The 21,159-nt window shown below is 42.3% G+C and overlaps 1 protein-coding gene across 4 annotated transcripts in view; it reads left to right on the forward strand.

The window, feature by feature from the left end:
• Nucleotides 1-20,916, forward strand: part of GRIN2D (glutamate ionotropic receptor NMDA type subunit 2D) — a 1,339,090-nt gene extending 1,318,174 nt beyond the window's left edge. For all 4 annotated transcript variants that reach the window (XM_063942779.1, XM_063942780.1, XM_063942778.1 and 1 more), the window contains one exon: nt 19,306-20,916. In XM_063942779.1, the coding sequence (XP_063798849.1) occupies nt 19,306-20,799 (1,494 nt within the window). In that variant the 3' untranslated portion in view covers nt 20,800-20,916. The remainder of the gene's footprint in view (nt 1-19,305) is intronic.
• The last annotated feature ends 243 nt before the right edge of the window (nt 20,917-21,159 follow it).

A 21,159-nucleotide genomic window follows, 5' to 3' on the forward strand; every position in this document is an offset into this window, starting at 1 on the left:
ACATGACAAAGGTAAACACACGTACAGGCCAATATGAGTTTTTAAAAAAAAAAAAAAATTTTTTTTAACTTTTTCATAATTTATGATCCACGTGGACTATGATTGGGAATAGTAACCTATGCAGAGCACAGCGGAAGCAGAGTGAGGCACCTTGCCCGAAGCATGGTGAGTGAAGCGAGCCATGCGAGGGGATGAGGTGCACGAATTGGGGTTCTGGGTCACTTTACAAAAAAAAAAACGACAAAAAAAAACACTCATGTCGACCTTTTCTCATGTTGACCTTTTTCACGTTGACCTAATGACTGTGATGACCTATTTCAGGTGTTGACCTAGTCACTGTTGACCAATAGTGGTCGACCTAATGACTGTCGACCTAGTTACTATCAACCCAACGAACCACACCCTTCTCCTTCATGCACATTGATACCATTCTTCCAGAAGGGCAGTATTGCACATGAAGAAAACCCCTGAAAATAGAAACTGCCCAGCAGTGCAGTGATACAAAATCGGACAGTAGTGAGGGTGTCTGCGACTGGTGTAATTGCCCAGTGTGCAAGGCTGAAGGGGCAACATAGTCACTGTCCTGAACGGCACTCGTTTACAGCTTGTGAGGTGCCTTGGGAGGCACCCTGCAACAAAGAAAGGGCTGCTGAGGCATGAGGGTGGGCTGGTTATTAGGAAAGCATAGCCACTGCAGCAGGAAACCAACATTGTGATGGGCATGATATCACCTTGTCTGCACTTCTGTGCCCTGAGAGAGACTTAGGGATCATTTGTACCTGATAGCCCCTCTCAGGGAATGGAACCCATCTTCCTACACCCCAGCACTTGTTGTGTGATGTCATGATATCAGGTGTGTTGTGGGCGGGGTCTGTCAGCATCAGCATATGGTTACCTGCTACAGTGCTGTAACATGTAGAAGATGGTGCCACAGATGGCTGCCTCGGAGCTATGCAGCTCAGCCAAAATTCCAGTTTCCCCTTGTTTTCCCCTGCTGTTGTCTACCCCACTGGTGACTAAATACAGCAGGGAAGCCTTCCTAAGTTGGAGCACTACCGCGGTGCTTACCCCACATTCGGGCCTGTCGGTGGGCGGATCAGCGGCCCAAGCAGCCCTCACTGCCCTTTGTGGCAGGGATGCAGACGTCATGGATGCCAAAGTGGATGACCGAGCTGCCGCAGCCCCCCACTGCCTGGGCGGTGACTGGCGGATGGATCGGCGGCCCCCGGAAAGAGAATGATGGAGGCCCTCATGTCGGCCCTAGTAGAAGGACCTGGGCCCAGAGGAGAGGCTGTCACACAGGTGCCCTAGTGAGGTGGCAGCAGCGAGGGTATCGGTCTGCACTTCCCGCGAACCTGCTCTCGAATGTGCACTCACTGGCAAACAAGTTCGATAAACTGTTCCTCCTTCTGAGCAGTGCAGGGTCAGGCATTACAGGATCGTCCATCCTCTGCTTTATGGAGATGTGACTGGATGACCATATTGCGGACAACCTGATGTCTCTGCCCGGCTTCGGTCTCTTCAGGGCTGATCACTCCAATGTTGTCTCAGTAAAAATGAAGGGTTATGGCATCTGCTTCTACATCAATGACTGATGGTACACCAATGTCACGATAATAGGCAAATCATGTATCAACTGCAACCCCTTCTATCCCCCCCCCGGGAATTTGCCTCAATTGTCCTTGTGGGAGTGTACATCCCCCTTCTCACCTGCGCAAAAGAAGCCCTGCACAACCTGGCTGTATGCATATCTGACAGACCAAATACACCCAGACTCTCTGCTTATAGTGCTGGGCAACTTCAACAGAACTAACCTGAGCAAGGAGCAACCTAAGTACAAGCAATAAGTCATGTATCCCTCACTAGGGAAGGGCGCACCCTTGACCACTGCTACACTATCCTCAAGTCTGATATACAGAAGTAAAAGGGCAAAAAAGTGCGCTACCACAGCTGCTATCCGGGTAAACTAAAAAGGAGTTTCACCACACTCCAATGACGAATAGACAAACAAAAAACATATAGGATACCACTGAACCGGCGCTGTAGGGAGGTCAATTGTTTTCGTGTTCATGCAATCTCATTTCTTTGGCTCAATGTACCCAAAAGAAAGAACATAGAAGGAACATGGTGTGATACCTTCTAAAAACAAATTTAATATCACAAGTTCACATAAAATTAAAATATAAAAGGTCAGTGTGTTATGACCAGTAATCTCTTGTTCTATTTAAACAACAATAGATATCTAGGCATTCTTTGGTGGACTGTATCCTGAAAGGATAGGCAATGGGTAATTACCAAATGCAGGTTGAAAACTGGCACAAACAGTTTTACTGGCGTATGGACTTCAGGCTTTCCAGCTGCAGCAGGAGAGTTCCTCTGATGTCCGTCCGCCTTCCTTCTTTGGCATAGATCGTACCACGTCCTCCTCTCACGAGTAGATCCACCGGGGTACCCACGCGTTCCGACCCTGCCTGGGTCTTTTTCAAGGTCAGCTCCCTTTGAGAATGCCACTTTTGTCTCTAAATCCAGTTTAAAAGTCCCCTCCTATCTTCTGATTGGTCCCGGCACAGCTGGTCCCTATACATAATTATCGCTATAAGTCTATGACACTCGTGTGCCAGGAGCAACCTCCCATGACATCACCCTCTAAATCTCCAATCAGTGCTGGAATTATCATGCATGGTCTGATCACATGCTCGCAAGTCACACCCCCGTATTCAGTTTCCCCCAGTTACCGTTGTATATCACAGGGTAGTTCTCGTACTCCGGTCATATGACCGGCTTTGGGTCACGTGAGATTACGTCATTGCGTTGTGACGCGGGTCACGTGATGATGCACACGTCATCCCGTCGTCTTGTAGTCTGTCCGTGATTCCAACGGGAGTCGTTACCATAGTGATGACTTGTGAGTTCGGATAGCTTATCTTGCTGCTTTCACGTCTGTTACATGTCAGCTTCAATTATTGCCATGGTTACACTGATTGATCAGCCATGAAAAACACCCACAAAGTCCTTTGTTTTAATGGGCTAGTGTTAATAGACTAAGAGGATCACGTCTGCAGTATGTAAACATTCTATAAAAGCAAAAGGGTACATATTAAAATCAGATATAAAAACACGGTTAATCAGAACACTATAAAAACCATTTCACTTCGAAATCTATGTTCAATCCTCCTGGTTGGAGGGTGCCCATATCATATATCAGGCGCATTTCAGCCTTTGCTAGTTGAGATGGGAGATCCCTCCTTCTCCAGTGTCCCTGTATCCACTGCAATCCTGCAAATCGTTTAATGGCTGATGTGGAGCATCCATGCACCTTTCTGAAGTGATCAGAGAGAGCATGGGTTTCCAGACCCTTTTTAATATTCCTCAGGTGCTCTCCTAATCTTACTTTTAATGCTCTTGAGGTTCGCCCGATATATACAAGATTGCAATTACATTCCACTGCATAAACCACATTTCTTGTGGCGCACGTAATGAAGTCCTTTATCTCAAAAGTTTTTTCATTAATATTCATTGTGCTTGTTTTACTTTGATTCACCATTTTGATCTCTTTACATGCAATACATGACATGCACCTATAGAAACCCTTTGATTTAATTCTCCCCGGTTCTTTTGCCGGTGGGCATGCACTTCGTACAAGACTGTTACCTATATTGGGGGCTTTACGGTAGATGCAAACAGGTCTATTTGGCAAAACTGATCCTATTACTGGGTCCTTTTTCAAAACATCCCAGTGGCGTGTCATAATTTTTTCAATGGATCTATATTGGTTACTATATGTAGTGACAAAAGCCCAATCAAAGTTTTTATTTTTATTTTTGGAAATATTATCGTTCGGTTTTTTCTTTTTTTCTACTAGTAGATCTTTCCTGTCTATATTTTCTGCCTCTATAGTGGCTTTGTCTATCCATTTCCTATTATAGCCACACGCCTTAAAATTTTCTTGCATTATCTCTGCTTGTTGATGGTATTGGTCATCTTTCGAGCAGTTTCTTTTTACCCTCTTCAGCTGTCCCGCTGGAATTGATCGAAGCCAGTTAGGATGGTGACAACTGGCTGCGTTGATGTAACTCAGGGAATCTGTATTTTTGGTATATGTCTTGGTCTGTAGTGCTCCATTTTCAGCATATATAGTGATGTCCAGAAAGTTAATCACTTCTTTGCTGCTGGTAAATGTGAATTCGATGTTTAGGGTGTTATCATTCAGATAAAGGAAGAAATCCTTAAGGGATTCTTCATCCCCGCGCCAAAAAAAGAGGACATCATCGATGTACCTGGACCAGGACACCAGGCTCGCCCCAAACTGGTGGCCTGCCCAAATGTGCTCGTCCTCCCATCTTCCCATGAACACATTGGCATAGCTTGGGGCGAACCTGGTGCCCATTGCGGTCCCGACTTTCTGCAGAAAAAAGTCTCCCTTAAATGCAAAATAGTTATTTTGTAAAATGAATGTTACTGCTTCAACCAAAAATTTCTGTAGGTCTTCCGTCAGATCACTTTTTTCTAGTGTCTTGGCTACAGCCCGAATGCCATCCTGATGGTCTATGATCGTATATAACGACCGTACGTCGGCAGTAACCATGATGAGTTTATCATCCCACACAACCTCGCCAATTAATTTTAAAGCGTCCTTAGTGTCTTTAAGGTGGGATTTGTTCAATAGTACTAAAGGCTGCAGATAATGGTCCACAAACTGGGACAGGTTGGCAGTAATTGAGTCAATCCCCGATACTATAGGTCTCCCCGGTGGATCCACCAGACTCTTGTGGATCTTGGGGAGAACATATAGTACCGGGATGACAGGTTCTGTGTTAATGAGGAATTTCTGTTCATCCTCATTCAAAACACCCTGTGTACCATACTTATTGATTAGAAGCTGTATTTTCTTGAGGATATCTCCCGTTGGGTCCAATCGCAACTTCCAGTATGTAGTACGGTCCTCCAACTGGCGCAGGATCTCTGACTCATAGTCTGTGGTATTCATCACGACAACCCCCCCACCCTTATCGGCGGGCTTGATGATGATATCTTCATTATCTTGAAGTTCCCTCAAGGCACTCCTTTCTTTAAATGTCATATTTCTTTTTAGTCCTCCTTTTTTGACCTTTTTTAGGTCATCATGGACAAGTGTATAGAAAGTGTCTATAAAGTTTCCTTTACAGAAGGTGGGATAGAATATAGACTTAGGTCTAAAAGGCTTATATTCTATATCACTTTCAATGTTGGGGGAGGTTCCCAGTTCTTTGCCTAAGAAAAACTTTTTTACAGTTAATTTCCTAATATATCTCTGTAGATCTACAAAAAGGGAAAATTGATTGATCACGTTGGAGGGGGCATATTTTAACCCCTTTTCCAGGACCCTTGTTTCATGAATCGTCAGAGGATGTCTACTGAGGTTGAAGATTTTTACTTCTCCTCTGTATTCTTTTATCCCTTCATTTTCTGGTTGAGTAGGATTTTCCTCTGCTTCAACAAGTTGGGGGTTCCTATTTCTCTGCTCTCTGAGTTTCTTCATTTTCCTTGGTTTCCTATGGAAACCAAGGAAAATGAAGAAACTCAGAGAGCAGAGAAATAGGAACCCCCAACTTGTTGAAGCAGAGGAAAATCCTACTCAACCAGAAAATGAAGGGATAAAAGAATACAGAGGAGAAGTAAAAATCTTCAACCTCAGTAGACATCCTCTGACGATTCATGAAACAAGGGTCCTGGAAAAGGGGTTAAAATATGCCCCCTCCAACGTGATCAATCAATTTTCCCTTTTTGTAGATCTACAGAGATATATTAGGAAATTAACTGTAAAAAAGTTTTTCTTAGGCAAAGAACTGGGAACCTCCCCCAACATTGAAAGTGATATAGAATATAAGCCTTTTAGACCTAAGTCTATATTCTATCCCACCTTCTGTAAAGGAAACTTTATAGACACTTTCTATACACTTGTCCATGATGACCTAAAAAAGGTCAAAAAAGGAGGACTAAAAAGAAATATGACATTTAAAGAAAGGAGTGCCTTGAGGGAACTTCAAGATAATGAAGATATCATCATCAAGCCCGCCGATAAGGGTGGGGGGGTTGTCGTGATGAATACCACAGACTATGAGTCAGAGATCCTGCGCCAGTTGGAGGACCGTACTACATACTGGAAGTTGCGATTGGACCCAACGGGAGATATCCTCAAGAAAATACAGCTTCTAATCAATAAGTATGGTACACAGGGTGTTTTGAATGAGGATGAACAGAAATTCCTCATTAACACAGAACCTGTCATCCCGGTACTATATGTTCTCCCCAAGATCCACAAGAGTCTGGTGGATCCACCGGGGAGACCTATAGTATCGGGGATTGACTCAATTACTGCCAACCTGTCCCAGTTTGTGGACCATTATCTGCAGCCTTTAGTACTATTGAACAAATCCCACCTTAAAGACACTAAGGACGCTTTAAAATTAATTGGCGAGGTTGTGTGGGATGATAAACTCATCATGGTTACTGCCGACGTACGGTCGTTATATACGATCATAGACCATCAGGATGGCATTCGGGCTGTAGCCAAGACACTAGAAAAAAGTGATCTGACGGAAGACCTACAGAAATTTTTGGTTGAAGCAGTAACATTCATTTTACAAAATAACTATTTTGCATTTAAGGGAGACTTTTTTCTGCAGAAAGTCGGGACCGCAATGGGCACCAGGTTCGCCCCAAGCTATGCCAATGTGTTCATGGGAAGATGGGAGGACGAGCACATTTGGGCAGGCCACCAGTTTGGGGCGAGCCTGGTGTCCTGGTCCAGGTACATCGATGATGTCCTCTTTTTTTGGCGCGGGGATGAAGAATCCCTTAAGGATTTCTTCCTTTATCTGAATGATAACACCCTAAACATCGAATTCACATTTACCAGCAGCAAAGAAGTGATTAACTTTCTGGACATCACTATATATGCTGAAAATGGAGCACTACAGACCAAGACATATACCAAAAATACAGATTCCCTGAGTTACATCAACGCAGCCAGTTGTCACCATCCTAACTGGCTTCGATCAATTCCAGCGGGACAGCTGAAGAGGGTAAAAAGAAACTGCTCGAAAGATGACCAATACCATCAACAAGCAGAGATAATGCAAGAAAATTTTAAGGCGTGTGGCTATAATAGGAAATGGATAGACAAAGCCACTATAGAGGCAGAAAATATAGACAGGAAAGATCTACTAGTAGAAAAAAAGAAAAAACCGAACGATAATATTTCCAAAAATAAAAATAAAAACTTTGATTGGGCTTTTGTCACTACATATAGTAACCAATATAGATCCATTGAAAAAATTATGACACGCCACTGGGATGTTTTGAAAAAGGACCCAGTAATAGGATCAGTTTTGCCAAATAGACCTGTTTGCATCTACCGTAAAGCCCCCAATATAGGTAACAGTCTTGTACGAAGTGCATGCCCACCGGCAAAAGAACCGGGGAGAATTAAATCAAAGGGTTTCTATAGGTGCATGTCATGTATTGCATGTAAAGAGATCAAAATGGTGAATCAAAGTAAAACAAGCACAATGAATATTAATGAAAAAACTTTTGAGATAAAGGACTTCATTACGTGCGCCACAAGAAATGTGGTTTATGCAGTGGAATGTAATTGCAATCTTGTATATATCGGGCGAACCTCAAGAGCATTAAAAGTAAGATTAGGAGAGCACCTGAGGAATATTAAAAAGGGTCTGGAAACCCATGCTCTCTCTGATCACTTCAGAAAGGTGCATGGATGCTCCACATCAGCCATTAAACGATTTGCAGGATTGCAGTGGATACAGGGACACTGGAGAAGGAGGGATCTCCCATCTCAACTAGCAAAGGCTGAAATGCGCCTGATATATGATATGGGCACCCTCCAACCAGGAGGATTGAACATAGATTTCGAAGTGAAATGGTTTTTATAGTGTTCTGATTAACCGTGTTTTTATATCTGATTTTAATATGTACCCTTTTGCTTTTATAGAATGTTTACATACTGCAGACGTGATCCTCTTAGTCTATTAACACTAGCCCATTAAAACAAAGGACTTTGTGGGTGTTTTTCATGGCTGATCAATCAGTGTAACCATGGCAATAATTGAAGCTGACATGTAACAGACGTGAAAGCAGCAAGATAAGCTATCCGAACTCACAAGTCATCACTATGGTAACGACTCCCGTTGGAATCACGGACAGACTACAAGACGACGGGATGACGTGTGCATCATCACGTGACCCGCGTCACAACGCAATGACGTAATCTCACGTGACCCAAAGCCGGTCATATGACCGGAGTACGAGAACTACCCTGTGATATACAACGGTAACTGGGGGAAACTGAATACGGGGGTGTGACTTGCGAGCATGTGATCAGACCATGCATGATAATTCCAGCACTGATTGGAGATTTAGAGGGTGATGTCATGGGAGGTTGCTCCTGGCACACGAGTGTCATAGACTTATAGCGATAATTATGTATAGGGACCAGCTGTGCCGGGACCAATCAGAAGATAGGAGGGGACTTTTAAACTGGATTTAGAGACAAAAGTGGCATTCTCAAAGGGAGCTGACCTTGAAAAAGACCCAGGCAGGGTCGGAACGCGTGGGTACCCCGGTGGATCTACTCGTGAGAGGAGGACGTGGTACGATCTATGCCAAAGAAGGAAGGCGGACGGACATCAGAGGAACTCTCCTGCTGCAGCTGGAAAGCCTGAAGTCCATACGCCAGTAAAACTGTTTGTGCCAGTTTTCAACCTGCATTTGGTAATTACCCATTGCCTATCCTTTCAGGATACAGTCCACCAAAGAATGCCTAGATATCTATCCTCAAGTCTGCCTTCTTGTCTATCCCACGTGCTGCACTTGGCCTATCTGACTACTGCCTCGTCAACCTACTCCCTACCTATACACAGAAGCTGAGAGTGGTTAAGCCTGTCATCAAGACTGTTAAGAAATAGACCAACAAAGGCTAAGATGAAGCTCCAGGACTGCTTTGACTGCACGGAATGGGGGGTCTTCAAAGCCTTGGCAACTGACCTGAACAAACTGACAGACACTGTCACATCCTACATCAACTACTGTGAGGACATGTTTGTACCTACCAATTCTTACCGCATTTACAACTACAACAAGCCCTGGTTCAATTCCCAGCTCAGGCAACTTCACCGGGCCAAAGAGGAGGCCTATAGCAGTGGTGACAGAGCACTATACAACCAAACTAGGAACTCTCTGACTAAAGAAATCAGGCTAGCAAAAAAGTGGTTCTCGGACAAGCTGACAAATGATCTCTCTACCAGTGACCCCATATCTGTATGGAAAGGAATGCAATTCATAACTAACTGCAAGAAAATATCAAAGTCCACCACCATGCACAAAGACCTAGCAGATGAGCTGTACCACTTTCATTGCAGGTTTGCAAAAGAAGTCCCCTGCGACCCAAACAATCACCGCTACGATTACCCAAACACTGACGGCCAACTCTAGGCACTGCAAGTAGCCCAAGAAGAGGTGAAGGCACTGTTCAAAAGGGCCAAACCCAGGAAATCTCCGGGTCCTGACGGAGTGTCACCATCTGCCCTGAGAGCATGTGCATGTCAGCTCACCCCTCATATTCACCAAGATCTACAACAAATTGCTGGAGATACAGAAAGTCCCTTCCTGCCTCAAAAGGTCCACTATCGTCCCGGTCCCCAATAAATCCTCTATCATGAACCTGAACGACTACAGGCCGATAGCACTGACATCAATGGTCATGAAAACGTTCAAGCATCTGGTTTTAAATCACCTGAAAAATGTGGCTGGCTCCCAACTGGATTCCCTACAGTTCACCTATCGATCAAATCGGTGTGTCGAGGATGCAGTCAAACTGGGCCTGCACTACATTCTACAGCACCTAGACATTCCCGGTACCTATGCGAGGGTCCTGTTTGTCGATTTCAGCTCAGCCTACAATGCAATCGTCCCCAACATCCTCCACCACAAATTACTTCGCCTAAAGGTCCCAGATGCTACCTGTTCCTAGATAGCAGACTTCCTGACAGATAGGATACAGGTGGTGAAAGTGGGGAAATTCATCCTTCAAGTGCGGTACATTAGTACAGGGGTCCCTCAGGGCTGTGTCCACTCACCCCTGCTCTTCTGCCTGTACTCAAATGACTGCAACTCAGAGGCACAATCAGTAAAGATCATCAGATTCGCTGACGACACCACCATCATTGGCCTCATCAAGGACAGGGACGAATCGGCCTATTGACGGGAAGTAGACGGGTTGGCCCAGTCGTGCAGCCACAAAAACCTTGAGCTCAACCCCTTAAAACTGGTGAGATGATAGTGGACTTCAGGATGAAGTGTCAGCTAGTGCACCTCCGCTAACGATTGCTGACAGTGTGGTATCGTTAGTGGACTCCTTCAAGTTCCTAGATACCACAATCTCCCAGGACCTTAAATGGGGGTCCAATGCTGACACCACTGTCGGGAAAGCGCAGCAGAGGTTATTCTTCCTCAGGCAACTTAGGAAGTTCATCATCCCACAGAAGCTTCTGCTTCTCTTCCACTCCGCGATTGTGGAGTCGGTACTGTGTTCCTCGATACTGGCATTGTACAGCTTCACCAGCGCGAGGGACAGATACAGGCTCAAAAAGGTGGTCAGAACTGCAGAGAAGATCATCGGGCCGACCTTCCCTCAGTCCAGGACCTGTACCTGTCCAGAGCTAAAAAGCGGGAAATGAAGATACTAATGGACCAGCTACATACACCCCAGCCACAGCATGTTTAACTTGCTTCCTTCAGTCAGGCTTTACAGGGTCGTTCCCGCCGGGTCCACCAGAAGCCTCAAAAGTTTCTTTCCCTTAGCGGTCCACCTGCTGAACTCCGTGAACGTTGACTGACTAGATGTACATGTAACTTACTTATGTCCCTACAGTATACCTGTCTGTCTGACTTTACTTGCCCCCCCCCACCTGATTATCTGTTACCTACTTGGCTGTTGTACAGCAAACCAATGACAAATTCCTAGTATACGCAATTATACCTGGCCAATAAAGCTGATTCTGATTCTGTCTCCTCTGCTTGTAATATGTTGCTTTTGGGCAAACTTAACTTCAAGTACAGTACCTTAGAATTACCCAGATACCCTTTCTAATTTTCCCATTGTCAATCTACGGTAAATAAACATCCTATTTCTATGCACTTTTCAGTTTTGCAAGTTAGGAGGGTATCCAATTACCCGCAGTCAATGAGCACGGGTAATTGTTTTACTGGGGGCTATTCTATTAGCCCCGATGTAGTTCGCTCCTCCAGCTGATGCTGGCACTTATTGCTCATTATGATTCTGGTGCCTCAAGGGACATGGGATTGGGGACTTTTTACCTGATCCCATGTGTTATCGGGCAATCGAAACGGACCCTAATTGGGTATTGCTATAATGACCATCGGTCAAAAATCTCGATATCCAGCCATTTAGATCTGTCGAAACACATCGCATATATTCGGATACCACCTTAGTGTTAATTGATCATAATAATAATAATAATAATAATAATAATTATTATTATTATTATTATTATTATTTTGCTGCACTACAAAAGCACTGCTTACGCTTCTACTCTATGGTTTAAAGTTCCAAGAATTTTGATGCTTAAAATTGTACTTTTGCTGTATTTGTGAAACTAGATGACTTTTAATGCGGAACAGCAACAACTAAGGTTCTGGATATTGCTGTAATGTTTGTACGTTTAGTATTACAAAACCTGTGAACTTCTTTTAAAAAGCTCTTCACATATTCTGTAATACACAAGCTTTGAGACTGCAAAAGTATCTTCTTCAGAAACAACTTCTAAAGGAAATACTTTTGTGGTCTCAGAGCTGATTTATAACATCTATGCAGTTTTATGGAGAACTTTCATCCTGGCTACATAAAAGTAATTGCAATGTGGAGAAAAAAAATGTCTTTAAATGGAGAAATGGTTTGATAGTGTTACCATCCAGATATGGTATTTTTATACTTTGAATACTCTGAGGACAGAATATACAGACTCAATTATCATGTGCTGAAGTTTACACAGTAGTTTTAGTGTCTGAAATTATATATCATAAAATCCTGCCAAATATAAGCAAAGACCGTCTAACTGACCCTGGGTTAAAAAGAGATTACATAGTATCCTGACAGTGGCACCCCGCCTGGCAGAATGCTGGCAGCAAGGTGAGCGGTGTGAGTCCCCTTGCGGGCTCGCTGCACTTGCCACACTGCGGGATTGGTGGCGAGCTGCCGGGTCGGTGGCGAGCAGGATCTATTCCCACTCTATGGGTATGTATCCCGGCTGGCAGCATTGCCGGGATCCCGACAGCCAGCAAATTGAACAGATCCCTTCGAAATAAAGCATAGCACACAAAATTATCAAAGGAAAAGATTAATGTTACAGTATGTGCAGTTTTGTCTTTTTGCTAGTCATCCTAATGATTCATATGGCACAAGGAATTGTAGAGCACTAACATGTGGGGGGAATGTAAGGCAGTGTAAGTTTGGCGGCGAGTTGAATTTCATCAAAACCCACCAAACATTGCCATCAAATTTGATGCATAAAACCCTGAACTCACAGTATTGCACAGTGATTTGTTGCAGGGTAGAACATGCCAACCAGAGGTGCTTTACCCAAATAGCAACATGTAAACAGATTCTAATTGGCTGTTTGAATGTTCTAGCAATTTGTACGGTGTATGTTGCCGCAGGGCAGGTGGATGTCATACAGAGACGCTAAGGGTATTTTGCACATTGAAATAAGCAAACTAAATGTTCATTAATATTTGCAACATACAGTACATTGGGCCTAATTCAGGCCTGATGGCAGCAGCAAAATCTTTCTATAATAGTCAAAAACCATTATAACTGCGGGTGGGGCAAATATAACACGTGGAGAGAGAGTTAGATTTGGGTGGGTTCTATTGTTTCTGTGCATGGTAAATACTGGCTGCTTTATTTTTACACTGTAACCTAGATTTCAGTTTGAACACACCCCACCCAAATCTAACTCTCTCTGCACATGTTATATCTGCCCCCACCTCCCTTGCAGTGCACATGGTTTTGTCCATTAGAGAAAAATGTTGCTTCTGCGATCAGGTCTTAATTAGGCACACTGACCTGACCCTCAATGTGATAGATTGTGATTGTGTGCAGGTGTGTTTTAAATGTATTTCAGGAGACAAATGTTTCTAAAAGTAGAGATATGTGCAGAACCCCATGTTTTGTTTCTGGTTCTAAATCATACTTGCCTACTTTTGAAAAATCATTTCAGGGAGATTGTGAAAATAACTCCTATCAGTGCTGACGTGTACTGCTACATCTGAGAGGCGTGTCATAAACATGACTTACATCCAAATGTAAATGAGCCTCAAAGTTAGTAAGATCTACTATTCTAAGTGGCCACAAGGAAGAAACCTTATTTAAAATGCATGTAGCCATAGGGATCATTGTGCCTTATAACCAATTCAGGGAAATGGCACTGATGAGCCCATTTGAATGTATGTATAGGGCCCTACACACTGATCGATACCAGTGAAAGATATGAATGATCTCGTTCATTAATGAACGAGATACCGTTCATATCTTTCAGTGTGTAGGCACCAGCAATGACCGATACACGGCCTCGCGCTTGTTCATCGCTGGGGCCGGTTCATTTAAACATGCAGGCCAATATGGAAAATCTTGTCCATATTAGCATGCAGTGCTATGGAGCCGGGTGATGGGGGGAGTGGAGAAACTTCACTCCCCCCGTCACCTCACCCCCGCTGCCGGGATGCCCGTCTGCCGTATCGACCATCAGGCAGCTCGGCGGCGGCTCGCTAGGTGTGTACCATTATCTCTGATTTCTTTTTTCCCCCAAGAATGTAACACTGCATAATGGGGATAAGGTGCAATCAGGGAGATTGATGGACTATTCAGGGAGTCAGGGAGATTGCTGCTATTTCAGGGAGTCTCCTGCAGAATGAGGGAGGGTAGACACCTATGTTCTAAATCATCATCATGTTTTGATTTTGGAAAACCACCCTCAAGTGTTTTGGGTTTGGTTTTGGATCTGGGTTTCTTTAAAATCGATACAAATTGAGAAAAACAGCCTTAATCATGTAACTTGGACCTGTTTTTATTCCTATAATATTATTAACATCAATACCAGTAATTTTCAGTCATTTCCAGTCAATTTGCCATCACCTTACACTCTCCTAAGTGAAATGGAACCTGAACTTAAATGTAATCCAAAACCCAAGTTTAATTTTTTAAATCCAAGTTCCATACTCAAGGGAAGACCCAGCTCTGGACTTTGGGGTATATTTACTAAAAGTCCAATTTTGGTCGATGTTAGGTAGTTTTTTGATCGATTTTATGTTTCAGGGTCTAAATCACACATTAACTAACAGGTTTTTTTTTTACATCCTTTTAAAAAAATACGTAAATAAAATCATCTGTTAGTAATTGTGAGTTGTGATTTGATCTATGGGGGTCATTCTGAGTTGATCACTCGCTGACGATTTTCACAGCGCAGCGATCAGGTAAAAAAATGGCAAAATTGTGCAGGCGCGTCGTACGGTTACAAAGAGGATCGATGCTGGGCGATGGATTTAGCAAAGATTCCATTCGCACAGCGAACGCAAGGGGATTGACAGAAAGAAGGCGTTTATGGGTGTCAACTGACCGTTTTCTGGAAGTGTTTGGAAAAACACAGGCGTGTACAGGCGTTTGCAGGGCGGGTGTCTCACATCCATTCCGGCACCAAAAAGACTGAAGTGATCACAAGGGCTGAGTAAGTTCAGAGCTATTCTGAAACTGCACAAAATGTTTTTGCTGTGTTTGGCTGCAAAAGCATTCTCACACTTGCAAAGTGAAAATACACTCCCCCGTGGGCGGCGATTATGCGTTTGCATGGCTGCTAAAAGTAGCTAGCGAGCGATCAACTTGGAATGACCCCCTATGTTTGATCCATGTTTGGTTGATGTTTGGTCGATTTTGTATTTCAGGATCTAAATTCCATATTTACTAAACAGATGATTTTTTACATTTTTTTTAAACAATGTAAAAAAATATCTGTTAGTAAATGTGTGATTTAGACCCTTAAACACAAAATTGATCAAAAATCAACCAAACATCGACCAAAATCGACTTTTAGTAAATATACCCCTTGGTCCACTCGGATCCCCAAAAGTGATCAAAGTTGGGGCTCGGTTCTACTCAGATCTCCAAAGTTAGGGTGTGTTCGGTTTTCAACAAAACTAAACAGCTAATCTTTATCAAAAAGCAATGTGTGTTACGGGACCAGCTTAAAACTCTTGTAACTTCATACAGATAAACCATGCAGGCAAGCCTTGCAAGACTGAAAAATGAAAGTTATGGCCCAAATGCTATACTGTAGTTAGTGAGCATCATCGCAATTTCTGCAAGACAGCTGCTAGTTTTAAAGCAGCAATTCATTTAAGGCAAAAACAGGTTGGTTTTACATTCAGCAATTTGTAACTCACGTCAAAGTAAGGTGATTTGGGAAAATTGCTAGAGGTTAGTTTCTGCTTGCACTGTATCAACTTGTGTGCTCATTCCTAAATCTGATCTAATGCTTTTCAAATATAAGCAAGAGATTGAGGGCCTCTTAAAAAAAAAATAATCTTGCTCACCGGTGATATACTGTAGGTATTTTACTGAGCATCGAACATGAAACAGCTCAGTACACAGATCTTACTGCCGTCAAATTCTCTGTTTCTATGCTATACATCCTGTAGGCTTACCATAACATCCCTTTAATTTGGGACACCTATGATTTAAAGTATACTGGTTCTATGGCTGGCTAAATTCAAACCTGCATAACACCTAGTTTAATCAGTCACCGAACCTGGGTAAATCATAGGTGTCCTGAAATTTAGGGATATTATGGCAACTACTGTAACTATGTGTCCAATTGTAAAGTGCAACAGAATTTGATGCACTATATAAGAAACTGTTAATAAATAATTAATAAACTACTCTACTAACGTATACTAACTAGCTATACTTTTTGTATTTTTCTGAGATTGCACTAATTATCTAAAAGTACAGTATATATTTTTTTCTTGCATCTGCTAATTTACTTACCAGAAAATTCCTCTCTTTTCGCCACACAACAGCAACACTGAACCTATATACAGCATTGCTTAAATACAGAAGTCTGAAAAATAGAAAAGTTGTTCTGAGTAATTCACAAATGTAAAAATTGCTCTTGTCGTTAAGGGACAGAAAAACCCATCTGTTCATTAAGTGGTTAATATGATGTTTTAACAACACTGTTATTAATTTAATGTTGCCTTAAAAAAACAATGGTAATCTTATGCTGGTCATACACTGTACAATCTCTATATTACAACTGCTGGCTGTAAAAAAAATTATAAATTATAAACTTAAAGTACAATAGCAGTAGTTGTTATTTCATATGAAATTATTAAGCCAACTCTAGATACGTACATCACAATTAGCTACTGTACTTCTATGCTGCAGTATTATGGCTTTGTAACAAAATGCTATGTCAGCTACTAAGAAAAACACTGTCTTCTTGCAGGTCAATATCTCGTCAATACTGAAAGCCTATTTTCATCCTGTTTATGTCCGTAAATGATTCTAGAAAATAATACATACATGTTCTGATTGTAGACAATATAATCATATTTATGGATGATCAAAATGAGATCTTATACTCTGAAGTCATATATAGTACATTTTGTAATAAGATGATCACATTTACCATATAAAATGTAAACTACTGTACCTGTCCAATCCAGTCTAATAGGAGTCTGCTTCCTTGTAATAGTCCAACTAGGCAATATGCCAGCCAAGTCAGAGGCATATTAAGGGAGGGGGGCTCATGTGCAGTCTCCAAATTGGACCCCTCCTCTCTTGCTAGCCAGCAGCCAGGAAGCTTAGTCATTGTCCGGCTCCGGGCACTAGTAGACTCTAGAGCGGTGCTAGAGTCTACTGTGCATGCGTGGTGCCCATTTTCCAGGTGATTCCACTTCTTTGTATGCACAAAGTGCTGGGAAAATGTCCACAGCCCTATTTTCCCTATGATTTTGCAGAGCTACCATAGGGGTGCGGGGGACTACCTGAAAAAGTGGGTGTCCCTGGCAGAAACCGGAAGATTAGGCAAGTATGCTTCATTTTCTCATTACAATTTAGATTTCATTTTGGACAGTTCCCCAAATCTAAATCTCTTCTTCTTTTTGTTTTTGCTTTACTCCCAACTCAGGATTAACCCCTGTACCTTTAAGGGGGGTACACACGGAGAGATCAGTGCTTAAATTCTGAGCAATCGGACTAGATTGCTTAGAACTTAAGCACGGATCTCTCCGTGTGTATGCCCCACAGTGATAGCGATGAATGTTCCCACGCGTCGCTATCGCCGGTGCTAGATTGGCCACTGGGTGTAATGAGCCCCCCCCCATCCGCTCCCCTTGCTCAGCACACATTGCGCTGTGCTGAGCGGGGGGAGAGATGTGTGCTGAGCGGTCACTGATAGATCGCTCAGCACACATCTCTCCCCGTGTGTACGGGGCGCTTTAAACCTTGCCTGCTGTGAAAACAAAACATAACTTCCTAAAAAGCATATCTGCAGATCTGTCTAAGTAGTCCAGTCAACGAAGGGCAAAAAAGGCCCTTACCTAAAAATAATTCCAACAGTTTTGAAACTTGGCACATTTATTTAGTGTAATTCATCACTAGACTCCTCTAAGTAAATGTGCCAAGTTTCAAAACTGTTGGATTATTTATAGGTGAAAACCTATTATGAATGATAAGCTTTATTGTTGTATATGACTACATTTTTGCTAGGACCAACAGTATCTGAGATAAAAACAAAACAACGCAAAAAGTTACACGTTTCACGTCACTGGCGCTAGAGCTCCCCTCCGAATCATCAGGATTTTTGTGTAATTCATCACTAGACACCTCTAAGTAAGTGTGCCAAGTTTCAAAACGGTTGGAATTATTTTTAGGTGAAAACCTATTTTGTCCGGACTAAAGTGCCTGATTCTTGTTTGTTAACAAAGCAAAAAAAGCACACAACTTGGCAAAACCAAGTTGCACTGCAGGTGGGGCAGATGTGCAAAGAGATTTATGTTTAGGTGGGGTGTGATAAAACTGAAATCTCCATTGCAGTGTAAAAGTATAGCTGTCTAACATTTGTGGGCTGCATGCAAAGGCAGCCAAAAATTACACTTCACAGAAACAATATAACCCACAGAAACCTTTCACTCTGTACATGACCTGTACATCTGCCTCACCTGCAGTGTAGCTTGGTTTTTCCCAGTTGTGTGCTTTTTTGCTTTGCTAACAACCCTTAATCAGGGCCTAAGTCTTAGGAGGTGATAACTTATTGTAATTAAACCTTAATCAGGCCATAAATCTTATGAGGTGATATCTCACTGTAATTAACTTGATCTTGTCTGCCCCAATTTCAACTGTCAGACCATAAGGGACAACTAGTAGAAGATACACACAACTGTAACTACAAATGCATTCTGGTCTACATGCACAGAAAAGGAATGATCAATGTACATCCAACAAATGGACTAAGTTACAACCAAAAACTTTCTCTGTGGATCAGTTCTCTATGCCATTCATATGTTAGCACTGCCACTGTCTTTGTTATTGAATTTCATGATTTTTACATTTTTGTGTGTGTATACATATATATATATATATATATATATATACATATATATATATATTTTTTTTTTTCAACATATTTTTAACTCGGAAAGTAAAGCTGATGCATGGGCCAGCTATAATGTGTGGGGATTCTAATACATATATAAATTCCTTTTTGGCCAATACTTTCAAATGGGGTTGTACTGCCCCATTTAATAAACATGTTTATATCAATGAATTTGCTATTGTAATTTTCTGTACAGTATCTATTGTTTTTGTATATTGGAATCACAGTTTCCTGCCAACTCCACTACCTAAATATTCCTACTTAATTGTCACATATTTTCTGTAGATTTATTAATAATGTTATTAGTACAGTTGTCTTTACTATTTCTGATGCTATATAGTACACATAGGGTAACGTCTGTATATGTCTATATAATAAAAAAAATTGGTTAAAGCAAAAACTGCAATACAGGTTATGCTTTCTGTGCATCTACTAAATATTACATCAATCAGCACAGACATAACAAATAAAATTGTGCTTAAAAAGTGTTATTGTCATAGGTTTCTACTCTTTTTTGTTGAATATGCTACTTTTTTAACAAGCATACAAGTGACTGTCATTTTTTTTCTACTTCCAGGGCATGTACAGCTGCTGCAGTGGTGAAGATCCAAAGGCTATAATAGACCAACAACTCCCTACCTTAAACCATTGTTATCCACCACAAAGAATACCAGCCCTTTCAAATTCTGTAGCCCCCCCACCACCACCATCTGCTCCTTTACCATGTTCTAACTTCTTGCCACGAGAAAGGCGTATAGTAGAGAGATGGAGACATGCTCGGAGTCCTAACTGCTACAAAGATATGTATACTCCGACTCGTGCTGTCCATGACCCCAACAGCAAAGTGGCTCCTGCTCGTCATCCTCATAAGAACACATTTTCTGATGGCTTTCACAGATATTATGGCCCTATTGAACCTGAAGGACTGTCAGATCATTTAGTTGAATCAGGGCAAGCATTTAGCAAAGAAAAAAAGATATCACCATGCCAAATGTCACCACCAACTCAAAGAGAACACTTCCTGGAAAATCCACCCTCCTATTTTGCTATTGTGAGAGAAAAAGATGCTCCTGAACCACCAGGTTGGCAGTCAAAGATTTCAAGAGGTCTTTATGAAAACTACCAATCAGGAAAGGAGAGGACTCCGAAGTCCACTGGAGGAGCACGTGGAAGTCGTACACCAGAAACAGCAGTGAAAAAATTTGATCACCTGGGAAGTAGTTACCAATCAAAGGGTACATGTGAAATGGAATGTGATGTCTATGGCACTGGAGGTCCAAATGCCAGCTCAAACCGCCCCAACAAATCTAGTGTAGAGGTGTGTGATGGGCCCCATTATGGTGGCCACACAAGGTTTACATATGAAGATGAGCGAGGCTGTGGAAGAGACTGCCATCATCATCGAGAAGAGATGGAAATGGAGTCCCAGCCCTTACTCCACAAAAAGTCAAATCGATCACACATGTGCCGGAGCCATTCTCACCCTTTAGTTATGGGCGTCAGTCAAAACAAATATGCTGACCTTTCAGATTCTGATTCAGATGTGTGTGAGAGAGAGCCACCATGTGTAAAAGCAGAAATGGGCCATAACTGTTGGTACTCTCCAAATTACTTCTGCACATACCCATCTAGAGAACGTCAGACATCATCTGCACCTCGGAAGCCTATGAGGTATTGGTCAGTGGATAAGCTAGGCAAATATCGTCAGTTAAGCAAGGAGTACCTTCCAGCCACATGCCATGGTTCTTGTTATTGCAGTAGCTTAGAAATGCTGCAACCTCACTGCCACAAGGAGCCAAGATTCTTCAGCTGCTCAGATGAAAAGCTTGAAAGGCGATTGGACTGGGAGCATTTACGTGGAGGTCATTGCTCTTATCTCCACCATCATCACTCTTGTGACTTAGCCCCCATACATCCCACCTCCCGTAGTTTGGAGGACCTAAGCCGATGCCATTTGAGGTGTCACAGACACATCTTCTCACCAGAATGCCAACCTAGGTCAAATCATAGTGGAACCCTTTATAAAAGAAGGGGATCTGCACATTTCTCTAGTTTGGAGTCCGAGGTATGACCAGTAGAGCACTCAAATTATTTCGAGACCACCAATATTTAGTGTTGGGAAATGTACCGATGTTCTATATAAGTTGAAACCAAAACTTTTAATAAACTCAGCTATAGTGGTGAATGACATGTTGTATGTGGGCCATACTGTTTGACTTTAAATCTTAACATCCAGATTTTCCCAAGTAAATACCAAGGATTTTTTGTGTTTCACAGTTACACTATTGCAGTTTTGCATTTACTGGTAAATACTGTATTTTGAGAGGACTTTACACTTAATACTCACTGGCTGGACCAGCAGAAGGACCCGTATGCAATCAAGTCATAGAAAGAGTTGGTGTTTGAAATAACAGAGAATAGGAGGTTCAAC

Source organism: Pseudophryne corroboree, chromosome 10 (assembly GCF_028390025.1).
Source record: "Pseudophryne corroboree isolate aPseCor3 chromosome 10, aPseCor3.hap2, whole genome shotgun sequence".
Taxonomy (NCBI): Eukaryota; Metazoa; Chordata; class Amphibia; order Anura; family Myobatrachidae; genus Pseudophryne; species Pseudophryne corroboree.